The 22,112-nt window shown below is 46.7% G+C and overlaps 1 protein-coding gene across 20 annotated transcripts in view; it reads left to right on the forward strand.

Annotated features, from left to right (window-relative positions):
• The window catches only part of LOC123519528 (NAD(+) hydrolase sarm1-like), a 188,038-nt gene that overhangs the window by 136,131 nt on the left and 29,795 nt on the right, over window positions 1-22,112 (forward strand). The window contains exons 1-2 of one of the 20 annotated variants that reach the window (XM_045280904.1): window positions 18,775-18,960; window positions 19,334-19,500. The exons of 17 other annotated variants lie outside the window; for them this stretch is intronic. In XM_045280904.1, coding sequence (XP_045136839.1) covers window positions 18,930-18,960; window positions 19,334-19,500 — 198 coding nt within the window. In that variant the 5' untranslated portion in view covers window positions 18,775-18,929. Of the gene's footprint in view, window positions 1-9,477; window positions 9,584-17,378; window positions 17,884-18,774; window positions 18,961-19,333; window positions 19,501-22,112 lie in introns of those variants that run through there. 2 more of the 20 variants (XM_045280915.1, XM_045280906.1) reach the window with 2 other exon arrangements.

The following is a 22,112-nucleotide window of genomic DNA, read 5'->3' on the forward strand; positions in this document are numbered from 1 at the left end:
CGTGTCGTGCTTCATGCTTTTTTCCTCCTCCTCCTCCTCCTCCTCCTCCTCCTCCTACTACTACTACTACTACTACTACTACTACTACACCATCACCACCACCACCACCACCACCACCACCACGACTACCACTCCTGCCTCGCCTTGATACTGTGTTTAGAAGCGAAGAGAGCACACAGTCCCTCCCCGCCCCATCCCGCCCCGCCCCGCCCCGCCCCGCAGTGAGCCCCGCAGTTAATTCGCTTACTCAACGGCGTGATAAACCTGTCCTTCACGTTTTGTCAACATTCCATTTTCTGAACCTTGTTGTGACGATAGAGGAGGAGGAGGAGGACGACGACGAGGAGGAGGAGGAGGTGTGTGTTTATTCTCCCTGCAAGGAGGTAGGCTAGCAATTCAGCAGCCCTCAATCAGCACCTCAGTCAGCACCTCTTGTCTTCTCCCATACAGCAGCTAGTTAGTCAGTGTAAAGTGGCAATGGATGAACGGTACAAAAAGAAAATGGAGTGTGGCGCTAAGAAAAAAAAGGGACAAAAAGAGGTGGTAGTGAAAACCTGACTCACACTATAGATCCGTGGCACCAAGACCTTGAATCTCATCAAGAGGCACCTTTCTTTTTTTTCCTCGTTTTTCTTGCTATTCTTTATTCGTCTCCCTCTCATCCACGTAGCATTTAAGCAGCATATTCAGAAACGCTTCCCTTTCTCACTTCGACCATTTTCAAAGACCACAGAGACGATTAGTTGAGTTCTAAAGAGTATTTTTCCTATTGATAATGCAGGAAACTTGTTAATATGCTACTAGAATCACAGAAACATCCTTAACCTGATTTGGTGATTTTAAACAGCTTCTGAAATTCATGTGGGGATTAAAATAGTGAAGACTGTGGCCATTAATGTTCTGACCTCCATAAGCCTTCCTAATGCAGATAAAATCGTCCAAAAATCAAGGTAAAAATGCGTCTCAGTATCGAAGGGGTCAAGAAACCGTGTCACTTCAACCAGAGCCCTTTGATAATAATGAAGGTGTGGCGAGGAAGTGTTTCAGAATAGATATCTAACTGTACTACCGCCTTGCATATAGTTTCCCTTTAACGAAACTAAACACAAACCGAAGCAATTAAAGATAACACAAATACATTGAGAGAGACTTCATACTTACCTGCTTCTCCCTTGCCTCGTGTTTGGCCGGAGCGTTAAGGGGTCACCAAAATTATGATCGTGTTTATTACTGATGCAAGACTGATTGACGAGGGAATAGTAATGAGCGGCGGGGACTGGACGAGGTTGGTGGTGGAGGCGCCTCTGTGGTCCTGTCGCCTCCTCTGGGCCAGTTTGTAAATAAAGACTTTCACTGCCGTGCCTTCTGCGGTGTTGTTCTGCTTATTGGGGATGTCTGCTCTATTATGTGTGTGTTGTGGGGTAGATCTCTCTCTCTCTCTCTCTCTCTCTCTCTCTCTCTCTCTCTCTCTCTCTCTCTCTCTCTCTCTCGGTGGTTGTCATGATATCCTGTTTTTCTCTCATTTCGTCAAAAGCGTTAAGTAAATTGGTTTCTCTCTCTCTCTCTCTCTCTCTCTCTCTCTCTCTCTCTCTCTCTCTCTCTCTCTCTCTCTCTCTCGTACCCCTACATTTCTTACCTCCTGATTTCCTTCCCTCTCTCCCTATCTCTCCATTCTCCATCTATGTACAGCAAACCCAGCCCAATGCATCCCGACCCTTTATCTCCGCCTCTTATCCATTAATCTCCCTCCACAAACACTTGATAGGGTCGCAGATAGCCAGGTTGTGTCCCTCCGTCTTCGTAGGGTCACCTGTCTCCTCTTGTTCCCTCAGGTATATACAGGTGTGTTGGTAATCAACTAGTGCCTCTTAATTGGTAACCTGACTAAAGGTGATAATTGGAAGCCTCGTTTGGTTTGGTGTAAGAAAGAGAGAGAGAGAGAGAGAGAGAGAGAGAGAGAGAGAGAGAGAGAGAGAGAGAGACGTGTCAATTAATGAAGTGGACTTGCCTAGTTTATTATACTGTTGGGATGTGTGTGTGTGTGTGTGTGTGTGTGTGTGTGTGTGTGTGTGTGTGTGTGTGTGTGTGTGTGTGTGTGTGTGTGTGTGTGTGTGAGACAGAGAGAGAGAGAAAATATTTAAACATGTAAGGTTGATATTTCTGGCAATACACACACACACACACACACACACACACACACACACACACACACACACACACACACACACACACACACACACACACACACACACACACACACACACACACACACACACACACACACACACACACACACACACACACACACACACACACACACACCCGGTAACTCAGTGGTTAGAGCGCTGGCTTCACAAGCCAGAGGACCGGGGTTCGATTCCCCGGCCGGGTGGAGATATTTGGGTGTGTCTCCTTTCACGTGTAGCCCTGTTCACCTAGCAGTGAGTAGGTACGGGATGTAAATCGAGGAGTTGTGACCTTGTTGTCCCGATGTGTGGTGTGTGCCTGGTCTCAGGCCTATCCGAAGATCGGAAATAATGAGCTCTGAGCTCGTTCCGTAGGGTAACGTCTGGCTGTCTCGTCAGAGACTGCAGCAGATCATACAGTGAAACACACACACACACACACACACACACACACACACACACACACACACACACACACACACACACTACAGCGAAGCATCTCTAGGTCACGAGCCGAGTAGACCAGCAAGCCAATCTTCTCGTTATTCCGTTGTGTTTCCTGGAGCGACAGGGTGTGTGAGGCGCGGGAACATTGGGGCATTGCGGCGCCCTGCTGGCACCCAAGACCTCGGGAGTGGCGGCAGGAGGTGACGGGATGGCGGGCGGCGAAGCAAGGACTAGTGGTGGTGGTGGTGGTGGTGAAGGACGCTAGGAATTGATGTCGTGAGTGAATTTTCTTTCCCGTGATACTTTAGATATAAAGGTCTTTTTTTTATAAGTGGTTCTTTTTATTTGGCCTATTTTATCAAGTAGGCCCTTTTTTTTTTTTTGCTGCCTTTGGCCAGTTTCCTCTCTTACTTAAAGAAAAAAAAATCCTTCACGCAACTGTACACCAAACACATGCACCAATACTGCTACGCTCGTCCATTGTCTAGACCCACAGCAGTGTATTAGATGGAGCATTCAGTGACAGGGTTTAGCAGTGAAAGTAATCCATCATTAAGAGGGCTTAGTGAGTGGACGAAGTTTTAATCCTCCCTCTCCTCCCGTCTTTCTGATGCCGCGCCACCTTCATAACGCGTGATAAAGTGTTGCGACAGTGAAGGAGCCGACACGGTGAAAGGGTGAAAAAAAAAGATCATCTATAACAGAACTCATATAAACGAGAGACAAAAAAAGCCGCGCTGAAATTTTACGGGAACATGACAATACGTGCGACTTAAAAGATAAATAGGAAAAGGGGACATGTAATTACTAATGTTAGAAAAAAACGGCAAAAACGTAAACAGAAAATCAAAGGGTATCGATGGAAAACTTGATTACCTTACTTACCTTACCTTACCGTAACTTACCTGACCTTACCTAACTTTACCTTAGCTAACCTGACTTTACCTTATCTTACCTAACCTAATTTTGCCTAACCTAACCTAACATAACATAAGCCAAATCAAACAAAGGTGAACCCATCCTAACCCAATCCAACCTAACAAAGCAACTCCACCATGCCTAAGTTAGCCCAATCCAACCCAACTCAACCCAGCCTTGCATACTAATTTAACCTCGCCTTTCCTAAACCAACCCACACACAAAGCCACAAACTGCTGCGTAAAGGCGAACACAGGTAGAAACATGCAAATGGTCTTAATAAAGCAAACACAGACAAGTGAGTGAGTGAGCCATGAGCAGTGACCTTGTGGAGAACGAGTACCTTAGTTTAGCGTAACCTTGTAGTGAGGAGTGCGTCGTGTGATCTTGAAACTGAAGCATGGTAAAGGTGAAGTTGATTACTGTGTAAGTTATCAAATCAGTCCGGTAATTAGTTTGTTAGGAAGTTAGTAAGTTAGATAGATCGTTAGCTTAGACACTTTAGATCGTTACTTAAATAATTAAATGAAATAGTTGTGTATGTAGTAAAGCAAACAGACAGGTAGACAGGTTAGCAGGTATTCACTTGATTAATACTTACCGAACAAATGTCTTATTTTCCTGACGGCTATAAAACTGAATGGCTTCGCGATGCTCAGCCCAGCCTCCCCTCGCACACTGCCATACACCTGACGCTAATAAATAAGACGCAGGTAATTTGAAACCACCAGGCGGGCAGGTAAAAACTAGTAAAGTGGGCGGGCGGGACCTACCTAGGCAGGGCATTCAAATAGCAGCGTTTTAGCCCTCAAATAGTTAACGTTTATTTTTATTCTCCTAGCTCTCCGCTCTCCTGCACGCTACATAGACTGGTTAAATGTGTGGTGATGAACTGGTGTGTCAGCTGCAGTTCGTAAGGCAGTTATGCTTTGGCAGACAAGTAGTTAATTGGTTAGTTAGTTAGTCAATCAGTCAATCAGTCAGTTAAGTAGGAAATTAGTCAGTCATTCAGTTAGGTAAATAGTGAGTGAGTCAGTGAGTCAGTCAGTTATCGAGGAATTTCTTCAATCATTCAGTTAGATAAATGAATAGTTAGTCAGTTGGGTAGGACACTCGTCAGTCATTGAATTAGATAGATGAATAGTTAGTTAGTGAGTGATAGTTAGTGGATGAGTGAGTGGGTGAGTGCCCTCTGTGACCTAGTGAGTAGTGAGTGGTTGGTTGGATGACCTTGGGGGCGTCACAGAGGTGGTCAAGCGAACAGAATAACTGCTTCCTGGTTTCTGGGAGTGATAAGTCATACACAGTATCATTAACTCGCGTCCTTCGCCTTCCCTTCTTCTTTCCCTTCTCTTCCTTCAACTTTACGTCTTATTTTTATTTCTTGTGTTTTCTAGCCTTTTTTCTCCTTTCCTTGATGCCTATGTTATTTACTTATTCTTTTCTTCGTGATCAATTAATTTCTTCCGCGTTCAGTCAAGTTATTTTCCTTCCGTCCACCTTTTCCTCTCCCTTAGTCACCCACCGCCCAACTGATCGTCTGTGTTTGCTCTTCCTCTCTATTCGTTGGTGTTCCCACGTGTTTGCACTCCGGGCGATGACAAAGACGCAGCAACGTCTCGGAGCGTCCTGTTCAGCCCGTACTCCATGTCCGGCTGCCACGGGACTCTCCGATAACGCGGGAATTTCGCTGACTTCCAGGCTCCTTGTGGGGGAGAAAGGGTGGGAGTGAGAGAGTGAGAGGAGAGATCGAGAGACACATGCCCACACAGCACAGGTCCGTATTCAGAAACACTGCTCTCTCACCACGACTATTTTCCAAGGCCACAGAGTTGATTAGCGGGATTTTCAAGAGTGTTTCTACAGTTAATAATGTAGAAATCGTTTCAGTCTGCCTCTTGAACCGTGAAAACACCTTAAAAACTCGTGACAATTTAAATAAAGCCTTATGAAAGAGTGAAGGTGAAGCATAGAGGTGTTTGAGAATACAAGCTTATACTCTCACGCCACGTTTCCGTAACACAGTAGCGTTGGCCGGTGGTTGATGTGACTGGAGTGTGTGGTGGTGGATTCAGTATGTGGAGGGTAATGGAGTGGAGTATCTATCGGATGGAGGTGGTGAGGGTGTGTGGCGTGTGGTGAGTGGCGTGTGGTGTGTGGTGGTGGATTTATTATCTGTGGGAAGTGGAGTGGAATTAGTTAGCGGTTGCCTCCTGCTTAGTCACGTCTCTCTCTCTCTCTCTCTCTCTCTCTCTCTCTCTCTCTCTCTCTCTCTCTCTCTCTCTCTCTCTCACGCCACGGGTGGAAAAACGTCATCTTATTTGTTGACAGAGTAGACGGTGCAGAAACAAGTTGAGTGCGTGGCTTACGTAACACGCGAGGACTTCCCGACCATCAAGGATCTGAGAGGGAGAGTGTTTCCTCTCTCTCACCCCCCTCGCTCACCCTTCCTTTCCGCACCTTTCCTTTCCTTTCCTTTGAGGGCGCGGTCACTGTCGTGGCAGCTGGTGGGCGCCTCTCAGCTGGCGGCATAGCGACGGGACAGAATGACCACCACCACCACCACCACCACCCGCTGCGTCAGAGGACCGTCTTCTGAAACGGTTCTGCGCTGCTCCTCACCTCTGCTACTTTCAGAATGGTGTAGTTGAAGCGACACGGGTTTTTCAGGGTGCCTTAACGGTTCTAGTGACAGATTAACAAGATATCTACATTATTAATAGGAGAAACACTCGTGTCAACCCGGCTAATGATCTCTGTGTACTTTGGAAATAGTCGTGGTGAGAGAGCAGAGCGTTTCAAAATACGGCCCTATACGGAACAATGTCACCCATTCTTGTAAACAGGGGAGGAAGGGCTGCATTTCTTGTTCCCTTTTTATTTGTAAGTTTCAATATGTTAGGGAGTTATCTTTCGGTCAGTTCCGTGAGGGGCCGTCACAGTGGATCAACCACTCAACCATGAGGTGAACACGTGGCATGCCGTGTACAAAGGGCACCAACCTGTACTATATCCACCTTTCGTCCCTGTCCATGAGTTCATCTGATTCATTTTAGCTTATGTAGATCACTCAGAAAAGGAGAAATTCTTGTCTTTCGTAACCACGCTTAATCCATGTTAGCTTGCACAAATTACCCAGAAAAGACGTTAGATTAAAAGTCATAAGAAACTGCAGGGGATGCTTGCCTTTTGGAAACGCCAGAGAGCTCTCCGTTACTCACTAGATGCTGTAGTCGCGCTCTGTTACGACACAACTTAACAGAGACTGCCATTACGTTCATTACTGCGGCCAGACTGTGGTTTCTGAGTAATCTCTGCCTATTCTTCTACGTGTTTCATCATGGTTAACTCTCCCGGCTGTCTGTCTGGCTGGCTGGTTGGCTGGGTGTGTGTGGCTGCGAAGAAGTGTTACGATGTAGGGTAGATAAGATGAAGGTTGTTTGATGTGGACGAGATGAAAACAGGTTCTGGGAAAGGACGGTCATGGTACATCACACACCGCACACCCTGGCGCCACCGGTGATGACACAAAACACACACACACACACACACACACACACACACACACACACACACACACACACACACACACACACACACACATCTCGTGATTATAGAAACATGACAGGAAATGGAGTTTGTCTTGTGCTAAGGATAGATACAGGGAGGGAGGGAGGGAGGGAGGGAGGGAGAGCTAAAGAGGAATGCCTTTGTAGAGGGAGAGGGGAGGGAGAGGGAGTGTATGGGAGTTAGGAAGTGTCTCGTGGCAAGGCAGACGAAATGTAATGTCACGTGTTGTCATTATTTCCTGTTTTTCTTTCGCTCTAAGGTTACATCAATAGTGTTAAGAGAATAATCTCTCTCTCTCTCTCTCTCTCTCTCTCTCTCTCTCTCTCTCTCTCTCTCTCTCTCTCTCTCTCTCTCTCGTTATTGCTTAGTTTCGTAAAATTCAGTCATTATCATTATCGCCATCATTTTATAACTTGTTCTTCTTGTCCTTGTTCTTGTTCTTGCTCTTCTTGTTCTTGTTCTTGTTCTTGTTTTTGTTCTTCTTGTTCTTGTTCTTGTTCTTCCTTTTCTTCTTGTTCTTCTTCTTCAGTGACTACTTATATGTATAGTTTTCCTCGTTCTTCTCATTCTCTTTTACTAATTTCCCTATTACTCTATTCCTCTTTATCATCAGCATTTTTTTCTCCTCCTCCCCCTCTCGCTCCTCCTCCCCCTTCTTTAATCACATTACAAACAGCAAGAGTCGCCCTTCCCCTCCACACATCCCTTCACTTCACCACACAAACAAACAGTAACACCGTCACGAGGAATGAATAAGAAGCAATAAACAGACAAAAAGATAACTTGCGTAACGCTTCCTCTCTTATAAATAAATGTGATGCGTGGGAATTATAGAGCGTGTGTGTGTGTGTGTGTGTGTGTGTGTGTGCATGCATCTCTCCTTGCTCAGGTATTCCCGGCTCATCTTACTCGTCGTCTGCTCGTCAGTTTCATGCGTCACGAGGGAGCGGAGCGGAAATGTGAGCTTACTTGAAACTCGGGAGTAATTCAAGTAACAGTGGAATAATTGAGGGACCCACCTCGCTAACTTCCTGCCGTGTCCTATTATGGAAAGGTGGGGACTGGGGCTATAGTTACTGACTCTGTACTTTTTTTGGTTATTAGTAATAGGCGGGTCTTTATAGCCACTCCTTTCTCTCTGGTTCGTTCTAGATTTGAAGTGTTGTTGTTCCGCAGTCTGGTCACTGTTTAATTTATTCTTTTCCTTGTTTCCTTATCTGTTTGTGTACTGCGACTAATTACTTGTATCTTGGCCAGAATGTCTTCTTTATCTTCTATACAAGGCTGGTGCAGTGGTGGGTTTGCTACTCGCGTGTTGCTGTACGCCAGACAGTAAAACAGGAAACATTTTCAATCCTCAATCTCATATAAGCAAGCAAGTCAAGTCGTATTCTTGCCCTGGCGTTCTTTCCTCCAGTGTAATGGCAGTGAGTCAGTTGTGCGGCGCTTGTTTTGGTGCGGTGCGTTGTGAGTAATGGGATGTGAGTCGCTGCGAAGCTGGCGTAACACCTGTTGGCTAATACGGCAGGTTGGATGAGTCGTGAGTGGCGCTAAGTTTACTAGGATGACGCGGCGTCCTTCCTTGGCGACACCGCTCTGATCTTAGGGACGCTTCGGGCTTTCACTAGGACAGTTTTCAGAAGGACACAGTCGTGATGTACCGGGTTCTGGTTCTCACGGTACTTTTAGTGGTGCAGGGTCATTGTTAACTGTCCCCACAATCGTGAAACCATCCATAAAATTCCCGGCAGGGACTTCCTCCACAGACTATTGAAAGTTGGCAAGAGAGAATGACGGAACATTTTGAGAGGACACAGATGCCACGCACTGGGCAGACCCTGAGTGCCACTAGTTCCCCGCCAGTGTCCTGCGGGCACCTCGTGTGCCTCGGGGATGATTCACGGTGTTTGTCAAGCTGTGCCAACCCTCCCGGCCCGCCAGTCAAGGGGCAAGGGTGTGATGTTGCCGCCGCGCCGCGCCGTGATGGATGGATGGGGCAACAAGGATCAACAAGAGAAAGTTTAGTGACTCTCGTGCCCCGCACTGTGACAACACGCCAGGGCATGCAACAACCCTCCGTGACACCTAAACTTGAACAGCTGCTGGTGATGGTGGCTGTGGTGGTGCTGATGGTGGTGGTAGTGGTGATGGCAGCTGCTGCGATGCCTCTGAACACAACACACGCCCACGTCCACGCCCACGCCAGTCTGTTGTGGTTGAGACGCGCCCGAGAGAGGAGATAGCAAGGCAGGCAGGCAAGCAGATCTTGTAAGATGGCGTAATTAATGAAAGTTGGCATCCCAGAAGCAAGGGATATAAGCCATCCGGAGGGCGCCGCTTGGCATTGTGTGGTGCGCTGCCACCGGAGGTGTAGCGCCCGTCTTTTCAGTGACTGTGCTGCGTGAGGAGCCGCGACCAACACTCCCCGAAGCACCGCCACCATGGGCTACCTCAGGAACTTCGTGAGTTCAAAGTTGTGTTTGTTTGTGTGGTTAGCCGAGTGGGGCGGGATGGGTAGGAGTAGGGGGGGGGCAAAAGGGTGGCGGTTCTGGCACGCCTCAGCTTGATCCACTCAGCCCGCGGCGATAAGACAAGGGCGTGGAGGGCAGGTGTTCGCTGAGCGGCGCCAATACCACTGCGGTAGTGCAGCTCGCGGCGGCTAGACACGCGGCTTATCAGATAACGGGGCGCGGCGAGCGTGTGAGCAGCACACTGAGTTATCTCGGTGTCAAGCGGTGACGGTTCCTGGCGGAGGCTGGGATGCCCGTAGCTCTGGGCGGGGAGATGAATGGCCTGCAGTGCGTGGATGCCATGGACGCCGTGACTATCTGAGGCACTATCGGCCAAACCCTCTTGCTTCTTATCACTGAGCGTCACGTGGTGCTGCTCACTGCTCAGCCGCGTCCCGCCAGATAAACAAGCCAAAAGATAAACAAATACATACAAAGATAAGTAAACATTCAAGACATGTCAGCTGCAAGTCAGAGACAGGCGCTAAACTGTCTGATACACAGCGGTGAGCGGCGGGCGGGAGGGCGGGCGGGCGGACAGGCGTGTGGAGGGTGTGGCGCCGGGAGGAGGGGGAAGCGGTGGCTGGAAGCAGGTTTGGACGTGCCGGGGCAGGTGTGGCCATGTTGGGGCAGGTGGGGATCGCAACTGAGTCACTGAGCATAGTCATCGAAGCAGTGATTCACACTTGCATCCTTCCCCCTCCGCTCTTCCTCCCCCGCCTATTCCGCTTCCCATACCTCTTGCCTGTCCCATATCATTATCTCGCCCACTGTCCGTTTATCTCCCCACGTCTCGTCTCCTTTTTATCTCTTCTACTGTCTCATTTACCTCCACCATCTTATCTATTGTACTTTACCCCTTCCATATCTACAGTACAGTTTAGTGTAATGGCTGCCATGTAATGCCTTGGTCCATCCAGGAGGAGAGGCTTGTTCTGACCTCTATCCTTCGCGAACACAGTGTACAACTCTGCTATAACCATTCCATAACCCTCGATGACTCTAAAGACCGTCCTGCTGCACTCACCGCTGACCCAATCCTGAGCAGTCCCCCTAAAATCCAATCTTATGCCATGTACTGAACGTTTTCTCTTGTTTGGACGACATGAACGGAACATGCGCGCTCTGAGTCATGTTTCGGCGTACCAGCTCGCAGTGACGTGGCGGATGTTATGTATGTGTGTAAAGGGACGCAGGAGCCTTATCTGTGCTGCCTAAACTTAATAGTTAGTGTTGGTGGGCAGAGCCTTTGTTTAGCTATTGCGCAATCTTGATCGTGTTGGGATTGTGTTGTTTGTTGGTCGCGTTAATACGTTTTGTGCTGGAGTGTTTACGAGTGTCTGTGCGTAAGTGATATTTCTCTACGTATAGGATTAGAATTGCTTATCTAGGAGCCCACGCATTTTGATAATTGCTGTTAACAGATAGATAATGATTTACTAAAGATGATAGTGAGGGTTACGATGATGAAGGTAGAGGTTGGATAAAAACGAAAGAGATTTTTTAAACCAAAGGGAAAACAGATGAAGAGGAAGAAAAGAGCAAAACAAGATAAATAAGCAAACCAATGAAAATAAACATCCTCATAAAAATAAATAAAAAGTAAAAACGAGAACATGACAAAAAAATAAACATTAAAAAAACTAAGAATAAGATTTGAAACAAGAACTGTAATAATAACAATGATAATTACGATAATGATGATAACAATTAAGAACTAAAGGTCACACTAGTTTGTGGTCGCATCCTCCTCCCACTCCTCATATGTGTGTGTGTGTGTGTGTGTGTGTGTGTGTGTGTGTGTGTGTGTGAAAGCCGTCACAACACTGGGCTGCGGTTTCCTGCTGTCTGTCACGGGTACTGTACACTCACGATGGCTTACCGGGAAACAGGTTGGCTTGTGACAAAAACACCTCAGCCGCCTCCCCCACAAGTCACAAAGCAGGAGTAGTGATGAAGACAGTGACACTAATAACGCTAACATAAGTATACTGATAGTGATGGTGATGATGATGATGATAAGAAGGAAAGGGACGAGGAGGAGGAGGAGGAGGGGATATGAATTAGCAAAATAAAATGGAAAACAAAAGAACAACTAATTACTTGATAATGATAATAGTAATAACAATAACAACAATGGTAATAATAATAATAATAATAATAATAATAATAATAATAATAATAATAATGATAATAATAATTTTTCTTCTCAAACTTCTGAAAATTAGGTGTCTCGCAGCGCTGAAGTGAGTGAGCAAAGTTCAAGTCACCAGAACAACGAAATCAAAACGCAGAGTACTAGAGAGAAGGATGAGGAATGCGTGAATGCGTGAAGGGACGTAGGTGCGTGTGTGCGTGTGTGTGTCGCCTCCTCCGCCTTCTCCTTCTCCTTCTTCCAAGACCTTAATTTAGACATAACACAAGAATTCCCTCATTAAACCTTGACATCATTCCCACCCACCCACTTAGCGCGTCTGATTCTCTCCTTATTTGGGGATCTGATAACACGCGGGAGCCGGGAGGAGGAGGAGGAGGAGGAGGAGGATGAGGAAGTGGTGTTGGTGTCTTCCTGTGTTTCTGGCAAGACGGTTAGGTGATGAGGTGATGAGCTGGCCCGGACCTTACCTCATCCATTATCTCCTCCATCTCCTTATCGCAGCGACTAAGGAACAGCTTCGAACTGAAGGCCCATATTCTGAAACGTTTGCTCTCTCACCATCACTGCTTTCCAAAGACTTTAGATGTAGATACTCGTGTTTTTAAAAGTATTTATGGTTGGCAAGATTTCTAGTTTATTAAAAGGAGAAATTGTCTCGAAAACCCGGCTAGGTGTCCCTATGACCTTGCAGAATTCTTGTAGTGAGAGGAAAGGGCGTCACTGCTTTCCTAAGGGTCTAGATATTCATGTTTGTAAGAGTGTTTCACTTGTTCTGGTGATAGACTGGCAAGATTCCTAGTTTATTAAAAAGATAAACTGTTTTGAAACTCTGGTTAGTTTTCTCTGTGGCCTTGCAAAATTGCCGTAGTGAGAGAGGAAGGCGTTTCTGAATACGGAATCTAACACGACCACAGTTGTCAGGTCCTTCGTTCCCCTTTTCGTCGTGTCTTACAGGGAGAAGGGATTCCTTATTCGTATTTTACAAGACTAGGATTCCTCGTTACCCCTTTTTTGTCCATATTCTAAAAGGAAAAAGACTCCTAATTCGTATCATACAAAGTAAAAAAAAAAAAAGATTGGTCATTATCCTTTTCGTATACTAAAGAACACAAAGAAATTATCGTTGTCCTAACCGTATCCTGGAGTCCGTACTAGTATCCTTATTTCGTATCCTACAGAGCTAGAGGGACGTACAGTGAAGGATATTTCGTGAAGGAGCGGCTGGGAGACAGAATCCTTTGTTGTTCGTGTTTAATGAACGACACGTGTTTCATGTTCTTACTTTATTTTCCTTTTTCCTTTTGCGTAGTTGTTTATATTATGGAAAACGTTTACGAAATCTTGATCTCTCTCGTTAAGTACTTATCATGATTTCGTGTTTCATTTGTTTTTTACGACGTGTTTTATGTTTTTATTTTTATCTATTTTTCTTTTCGTAATCGCCTGCATTATGGAAAACGTTTACAAAATCTTGATCTCTCTTATTATACACTTATTGTGATTTCGTGTTAACCTTGTTTCTGACGATCCTTGCATTCTTTTATTTTTTTGATATTTTCTTCAAGTTTAAGCATTTCTAGTGTTATAACATTAAAAAAAAGTCTTAGTAATCCGTCACTAGAATCGCAAAACCAAAGCGCTTGTATTGTGGAGGACCTTAACGAAATCTTTGTCTCTTATTATGTATTTATTATGATTTCATGTTTCTTTTGTTTTTTCACAATACTTGCATTTTTGTTTGGCATATTTTCTTCCAGTTTTAGCGTTTCTCTTGCTAATAATATGAAGAATCTTAATAATCTGTCACTAGAATCATAAACCCAGCCTTGGAAAACCCTGTCACTTCAAGCAGAGCCTCTTGACAGTAGTGGAGGTGCGGCGGGGAAGTGTTTGAGAGGGTGTTCGCTACAGTAACCACCAGACCAGACTCAACAGGTGATGTTTCCTTGTTTGGCTGGCGTATGGGCATGGCGGATGGGCGGAGGGGCGGACAGAACCCATATTGTCACTGTCAGAAATGAGCTGCCGTCCTCCCGTCCCCTGGAGTCTAATTGTATCTCCTGCCGCGGCGGGAGATCGGATGATAGACCCAGATAGGCCACAGGTTCATCAGGAGCATCACCACGTCACTTGTTCACCACCACCAGCCTATCCTGCCATCACCTCCTCTCCCTCCTTATGTCCCTGTCTCCTCTCACGTCTCTCTCACCTCCACATCCATTCTTCTTGGCGCCATCCACACTCATCTCTCACCTCCACCTCACCCTCACCTCCTCTGTACCTACTCCATACATCTTCCCTCCACCCCCTACTCCACCTAGCCTTTCCTCATTCCTTCCTCTTTTCTCCCCACAAACTGCCACGCCTCATTCCTCTCCCCAGCATGCCCTCCTGCCCTCCCACCACCTCTCCCTTATTCCTACTCTCTGCTGCGCCTCCCACTATTGATAGTAGTTGTAGTAGTAGTAGTAGTAGTAGTAGTAGTAGTAGTAGTAGTAGTAGTAGCAGTAGTGGCAGTGGTAGTTGTATCAGTAGTAGTTGTAGAAGTAGTAATAGCAGCAGTAGTAGTAGTAGTAGTTGTTGTAGTAGTAGTATTGGTAGTATAGTAGTAGTAGTAGTTGTTGTAGTAGTAGTAGTAGTAGTAGTAGTAGTAGTAGTAGTAGTAGTAGTAGTAGAAACACGAATAAATCACCGCTACGAACAATATAAGAATAAAAATAAGGACAGGAAACCGAGCAGGGATTCCGAGAACACACACATGCGTACATGCTCCCCCGCTTCCCCGCTTCATGCTCTTAGCATGAAAATTTTCCTTGTCATCATGGGTCAGTCCACCATCACCACCACCACCACTACCACCATCACCACCGTCACTTTATGGCTTAGCAGGCTCGTGATAAATGAATTGTGTGTTCAGGTGGCTTGGATCCAGTAGCTTATTGTGTGTGTGTGTGTGTGTGTGTGTGTGTGTGTGTGTGTGTGTGTGTGTGTGTGTGTGTGTGTATGTGTGAACGAGAGGCGGACAGTTTTGTTTGGGAAGAAGATAAGTAGGTAGGTAAAGGAAGGAAGGATAGGAGAAAGGGTTAATAAATAGAGGAAGTGAAGGAAGAAGGATAGAAGAGAGGAAATGATCTGAAGGGAAGGCTGGAAAAAAGAGGAGGGTGAAGGAAGGAAGGAAGGAAGAAATGAAGACAGGAAATGAATTAACAGATAGATTAATGCAGGAAGGAGAGAAGTGAAGGAAATAGGCAATGGAAGGAATGATAAAAATTGGGTATGACAGACGAAGGAAATTATTGAAAAGACAGTAAAGAGAATAATGATGGGTCCTTTCTGTCACTGGTTGCCATCGTTCTCTTTGGGTTTGGTCATCTGGAATGGGAAACGTTCACCTCAAATGCCACGACTTTATTTGAATGGTTGACAAAAAGGTAAATAAATCAAAAGTTTTCTCGCGCATTTGAATATTGTTGGTTCGAAAAGTGATGAAGAAGTGTTTGCTTATTTTATCTTTTTATTGATTCAAACATGTATAATGTTTTCGTAGACTTTTCAAACCTTTTACTATTCTTTTTTTATCATTTATTTATTTATTATTTTTCTGTTTTATTTATAGTTGAGCTGTCATATTCTTTTCGTTGATGATTTTAAACTTTGTCACTGTTCGTGTTCTTTTCTTGCTCCCAGATATGTGTTAGCAATGTTACGTCTTGCTCCACTAATTGTGTTACCTCTGATATACCACTGAGTCGTTATGGATCCAATGAGTGTCGTGTGTGGATCACGTACTACCATTATCCTGTCTCATTCTTGTACGATCATTGGTGCAGGATTGTCTTATCTCTCCTTCACGTCTCTCAGTTCCCACACTGACGCCCCCACATTGACATTCATCGCTACACCTTCGCTACACAACTCATGCATTCCGAACCAATAAAGTCAATTGACGTCAAGGAAGTTAGCAAGAACCTGAAGGAAGCACCTGCAGTTATCGTGATTTCCTTCATAAATACCTCCTTCAGTCTATACATTCCCGTGAAAAGCCAACAATGGATATGAAAAAACTGTCGCTTCATCCGCCTTCCTGATAACATCGTCACCCTTTCCTCTCCCTCCCACCTCCTTCTTCCTTCCTCCTCGGTTTTACTTTCTCTCCCTCATACCTCCTTGATACCCGTCATTCCTGTGTCCCTTACGCAATACTTCCGCTCGTCCTGTTTTCTTCGTGTTCATACCTGATATCGTCTCTCTCTCTCTCTCTCTCTCTCTCTCTCTCTCTCTCTCTCTCTCTTTCTGATGTAATCTTAGCAAATGTGACCTTACCTCATGTAACGTTACCTGACCTAACTTAATATAAACCACTCAAAACTAAACTAACCTAACCTAATCTGATACAATCTAACTCAGCCTTACCTAACCTAATCTAACCTAACCCAACCCTTACCTAACCCAACCCACATCAGCTAGTCTCACACACAACATGATGTAATATGACTAGCATGACACACCGTAACTGTGCACACGACTACTCGTATGTTACGGTACGTTATGCTAGATCAGTGGTTCCCAAACTTTTTTCTGTCATTTCCCCCTGCACCCAGTTCAACCATCCAGATTTCCCCTTCATGTGTATGAGAGAAAGAGCAGTTAAAACACACTGAGACTATTTACTAATTTATTTTTCAAATGTACAAATATACTGATAAACTTATAGTTAGAGTGAAGTGGATAGAGAGCAGTTAATAACAACTAAGCATAGTCATAGAGAGTGGTTACTAACAAATAAAAGGACTTTTGATTTGACTTTGAGATTATTTTAGTTAGTAGGTAGTGTAATTATTTCCCCCCTGGTAGTTTCAAATTTCCCCCCAGGGGGAAATTTCCCCCAATTTGGGAACCACTATGCTATATCGTATTACATCATGGTGTGTTAGATTAGGTAAAGATGGGATGGGTTAGATTGGGTTAGGTAAGGCTGAGTTAGATTATATTAGGTTGAATAAGGTTAGAATTGATTGGTTTACATTAAGTTAGGTCAGGTTACGTTAGGTGAGGTTAGGATACGTTTGGTGATGTTAGATCAGTGTGTGTGTGTGTGTGTGTGTGTGTGTGTGTGTGTGTGTGTGTGTGTGTGTGTGTGTGTGTGTGTGTGTGTGTGTTTCCAAGAAGATTATGACGTCACGGCTCTCAGCAAAATGTAACAGTTCCTTCTTTTTTTTTATTAAATTAGGAAAATTAGTCCCTGGGGATGTACCAGGAGAAGTACAAGTAAAATAATGTGCTTTACTTAGAAAGCCAGGGAGAATCTATTTTCCATTAGTCATCTCCTTCCCGTCCACGTAATACAGTATATGAAAGGACTAGGCGAGATACAGGTATAGAATTCTACACACTTGCGTACACACATAGTACGTAAATCCATGGCCAAGAACGAACTGAAACTACACACGCACACAAACGCACTTCATTAAACATGAAAACGTATCACAACTGCATAAGAACGAATACGTTTTGTGTCCACGAGTACACGTTTGAGAGGACTGGAAAATGTTACGTCCTACAGGCTAGTTCATATAGGCACATCCTTCAGTCAACAGCGCTCAGTCTCGTGGCTCAAGTGGTGCTTTAGGGATACACTTCCTACAGTGCCTTATCATACAGTACAGTGCTAACAGAGTACTGCAACCCTTACAACAGATTACAGTACAGTGCCTGGACTTATTAAAACACCTTAGCATACAGTGCCTGGATTTACTGGAGCATCTTTGCATACAGTGCTTGGACTTGTGCCTTGAAGCTCAATACTTGACCTTGCATATCGTGACCTTCGTGACCTTTCAGTGCCTAATCCTAGAGTGCCTGAGCTTACACCATACTTAGCGCCTTGAAACTGACCTTCGTGTCATTGACCTTAAAAAAAAAGATGTGTTCATTCGAATCTCAACTTGCGGCGATGGAAATGGCTGACTGCGGTGTAATAGACATGGAAGATACGACCAGCTACATTTACGACTATCACTGCCACCACCACTGCTACCACGACTCTGACTATCACTACTACCACCGCTACAAGACCTGCGAGGTGGTGCTCATGGTAAGTTCGCGGTGTTGTGATTCGCAGCGGTTCTTGTCGCTTTCGTTGAGGAGGCGAGATATGAGTAGAAAACGCTTTGTGGTGCATTGCTGGAGGCGAGACCGTATGTTTTTGCGCCTTATCTGTGTGTGTTGTGGCGGGAGGGAGGGTAGGAGGGATGGTGGGTGGGTGTACTTTTCCTCCTCCTCCTCCTCCTCCTCCTCCTCCTCCTCTTCCTCCTCCTCCTGTATGCCACACATCATTTCGCCCAACTAAACTCGCTTCCTCGCTTCTTTTACCCTTCAATCGTGTTTAGGTTGATAATGAAAGGTTTTGAAAGATGCCGCCTCCCTCCCTCCCTCACTCCCCTCCTCTCCTTTATCGTCTCTCCTTTCTCCTCACACTCTCTCTCCTTTTATGCCATCATTCATTCATTACTTAATATCCTCACCCTCCTCTCCATCCATCCATCTATCCATCCATCCTTCCTTCCTTCCGTCCCGTATTCCTTTACCTCCTTCCATTCCGTCTTTATCTCCTTCCGTTCGTTAGTCTTCCCACGTCATGAGTAACACCCTCGCATCATTTCTAATTATGGCTCGAGACGGAAAGAGAGACACAGAGAGAGAGAGAGAGAGAGAGAGAGAGAGAGAGAGGAGCAACTGATTGAGATATTCATTCTCTTATCAGCGTTGGAATCTGCGGTGATTCAGAGAGCGATGACGGCGATATACGTGGGTGGGTGTGTGTGTATGTGTATGTGCATGTGCGTGACGTGTTATCTACATGTGATCCTGGGGCACGCCGCCGTAACATTTGAGAATAACCGGAACTGTGGTATCGGAGTATTGGAGGACACGCCAGGTATATTAGCAGTACCCGGCTAAGCGGGGCATCAGTTCAGTGGCAGCAGCGAGTCCCACCTGCCAATACCTGTTGTTACCTGCACCAGTGATCAGACCTGTGTGTGTGTGTCATACCTCGTGGAGTACCTCGCAGAGTTACCTGTGATTGATACCCTGTGATACGCCTGGACGCCTGCCTTACCTGCCTGGACGCACGGCCGTATGATCGCTTCTGTTCCTGTCGGCAACATGAGTAGGTTTCTCGTGCGTTCAGTCGATGTTGTAAATGTCACGGAGGATATTGATCAGTGCGGCGGCTTGCTAGGGGCAGTGAGAACTCAGACGCCGCCGTCACCACTTAACCCCACGTATTGTATTCCATTAGTGCCCTGCCTGGCTGAACTCAGTGCCGTCATGGCCAGTGCCTGACGAGCCAGGGCAGTGACAGGGTGGCGGGGAGTGCTCGCTGCTTGCCATGCGGGCCGCCCATTGACAGCATCCTCGCGGTGACTCATGGTCGGGGAAAGTTATACACGGGCATCTCAGATCTCAACCCGCATTACTAATTCGGCAACTATCACCTCCTCCTGTCTCTGCTGACTTGGTGACCACGGCGCTGACTACAGGGCTCCAGTACTCGGTGTTCCGCAAGGAGAGAGTGGTGGTGGAGGTGGAGCAGAGTGATCCGTGGCAGCAGCTATTCACCACGCCACCGGAAGGCTTCTCTGTTCCGCCCGCTGCCATGAGTTGGTGGAACGGATATAAGCGAAGGTCGCCCCTCGACAGGATTAAGGTAATTTGCAACGACGCTGCGGTGGTGTGGTGGTATGGATGGGGACGTGGTATGGTGGTGTGAATGGGGACGTGGTGGTGTGGTGTGGTGTTGTGCTGTGGTACTTCAGTAGGGAAGGACAGGCGTGTGTGTGTGTTTATACACGTGTTGTGCCCGTGTTTCGAGTGTTAATAGCGACTATAAAATATATAGGGGTAAGATGTGGGTGAACTGACCACTCGAGAGTCTAGTGGTAAACCTGTCCCGGCACACGTCATAGCATTGGTGCAGAAGTCAGCCCAGTTCTCTAGCAAGGGACGCGAGACTTACCAAGAGTGGCGGCAGAATCCTTATTTAAGCAGAGCAGGTCCGGGTGACAGAGAGAGAGAGAGAGAGAGAGAGAGAAATTTGAATGACTTCTGAGCCTACCTGTCCTTGACCTGCCATCACTTGTTTACCATCCAGGAGTAAGGAAAACAAACCTTCCTTTACAAACCTCACCAAAAATATAACTTGGGGACACCATATCACGAAGTTCCTTGCATGACATCGTAGTGAGCGATGGCGGGGCGGATTGGCTGACTGACGCGCCGAACCCCGAGTCATGAGCACTGAGCAGGGATGGTGTTGAATTACTGAAGCAAGGAGACGGGGAGAGAGGGAGAGAGGGAGAGGGAGAGGGTGTTATAACAAGGGTTTAGGACGGTATCACATAAACCTCCACTGGCCCTCCTCATAAAATCACCCTTGAATTATCAGGGTTTGGAATAAAGAGGAGGAAGAAGAAGAGGACGGTGTAAGGAGGAGGAGGAAGAGGAGAGAGGCTGGGGAGTTAGCGGGAGTTGGGAGGAGTGAGAAGTGAAGGGTGGGCGGGAACACAACACAAGGTCACTGAATACAACTCAGGGACTTGCTAGGATAGCAAGAGAGAGAGAGAGAGAGAGAGAGAGAGAGAGAGAGAGAGAGAGAGATGCAAGCGTACGTGTTAAGGAATATAAAGATCGGGAAGCCAGAGAGAGAGAGAGAGAACGTAGGAGTTGAAAGGTCAGGGCAAGTTGGTAGTGAGGACCCAAGTGGTGATGATTGTGACCCTGGGGATGACCGGTGTGAGGGGAGAATAGGGAGAAGGGAGAAGGGAGAAAGGGGGGGTGAGTAACGGGAAGGGAGAAGTGGCATGTGTATTTACAGAGGTGTGGGAGAGGTAAAGGATAGGATGGCATGGGGGAATGAATGAAGGTGTGAGAGAGAGAGAGAGAGAGAGAGAGAGAGAGAGAGAGAGAGAGAGAGAGAGAGAGAGAGAGAGAGAGAGAGAGAGAGGGAGGAGAAGGTGAACGTAAGCGTGAGCGAGTATAATACAAAAGAGTGAGAAAAGGAAGAGAATTTGTGAGCGTGAGGGCAAAGGGCGTAGCGGTGAGAGGCAGAGGGAGGGAGAGTATCGTGACAGCGGATGATTGTCTTGTGTGGGCGTGGTGTGGGCGTGGCGGGGGCGTGTCAAGCGGGCATTAAAGTACTAAATGAAAAAAGGCGGCAAGGTGTGAATGATCAGTTAGGTACACACAGGTGAAGTTATGCACGTGGCAGGTAAAGTGAGACACCAGGTAATGGCTGTAATTTTACCTGAAGGAAGAGGGGGAGTAGGAGAGTGGAATGACATTGAGGAACAGGCAATAACAGACCTCGTGGCCCTTACGAGGCTGACATGTGTTACTGTTATGAGCCAGAAGAAAGGCAAAGGGAAAGAAAGAGTGTGGTGTGGTAATTCGCTACTTGTCGTTCAAGATAAGTTTACAAGATGATGCAGCGAAAAGTAACGTGTGTGTGTGTGTGTGTGTGTGTGTGTGTGTGTGTGTGTTTAGCAGGAGAGAGCAGCGGCACCGTCACAGCCCCTCTCTCCTCTAACAACGCCACGCTGATGTTTCCGGGAGTGGGAAATGAGTGAGAGTAGCAAGGCAGCACGGGAAGAAGGGAAAACCGTGCCCTCCTCCCTCCCGTCGTGCCAGCCACACTGCTTCCCTCCGCCAGTGTTTATGTTGCAGTGGGTCAGTGTGTCGCGTGACCTTGAGTCTCCCAAGGTCGCGGCAACCCTTGGGCTCTCCGCCAGGAGCTGCCTTGTCCTGGCGCTCCAAGGGCACGGCGGAGGATGTGAGGGGGGAACGCTGCGCTAAATTTAAATAGCTGTAGTGGAATTGTGTTCTGGCTAATGGGGTGAAGAGATGGTTTTGTCGTGCACTGCGTTCGTGAAATCATTTGCTGGCCTAACCGAACACAGTCAAACCTAACCTAATCTGATCTAGCCTAACACACACACACACACACACACACACAAAAGTTATGCGTTGAAGTTAACAGTCGCCGTGTGTGTGTGTGTGTGTGTGTGTGTGTGTGTGTGTGTGTGTGTGTGAGGGTGGGTCAGTCCGCCCACCTCTCTCCGCGGCGCCCCGTGAACTACTTATGCCCCTGTTGGGTCAGCCACGGCCACGGCGAGAACACGACCACCTCGCCTCGCCACGCCCTCGCCACGCCCCCAGCCCTAATGGAAGTGAGAGAGCATGGTCCTATGCCGGCAGTATAGATCGGCGCAGGACGGAGCATGCTCAGAGCGGCGGGGAGTGGAGGCCTGAGTGGATCCCCAG

This window comes from Portunus trituberculatus, chromosome 45 (assembly GCF_017591435.1).
Source record: "Portunus trituberculatus isolate SZX2019 chromosome 45, ASM1759143v1, whole genome shotgun sequence".
NCBI lineage: Eukaryota > Metazoa > Arthropoda > Malacostraca > Decapoda > Portunidae > Portunus > Portunus trituberculatus.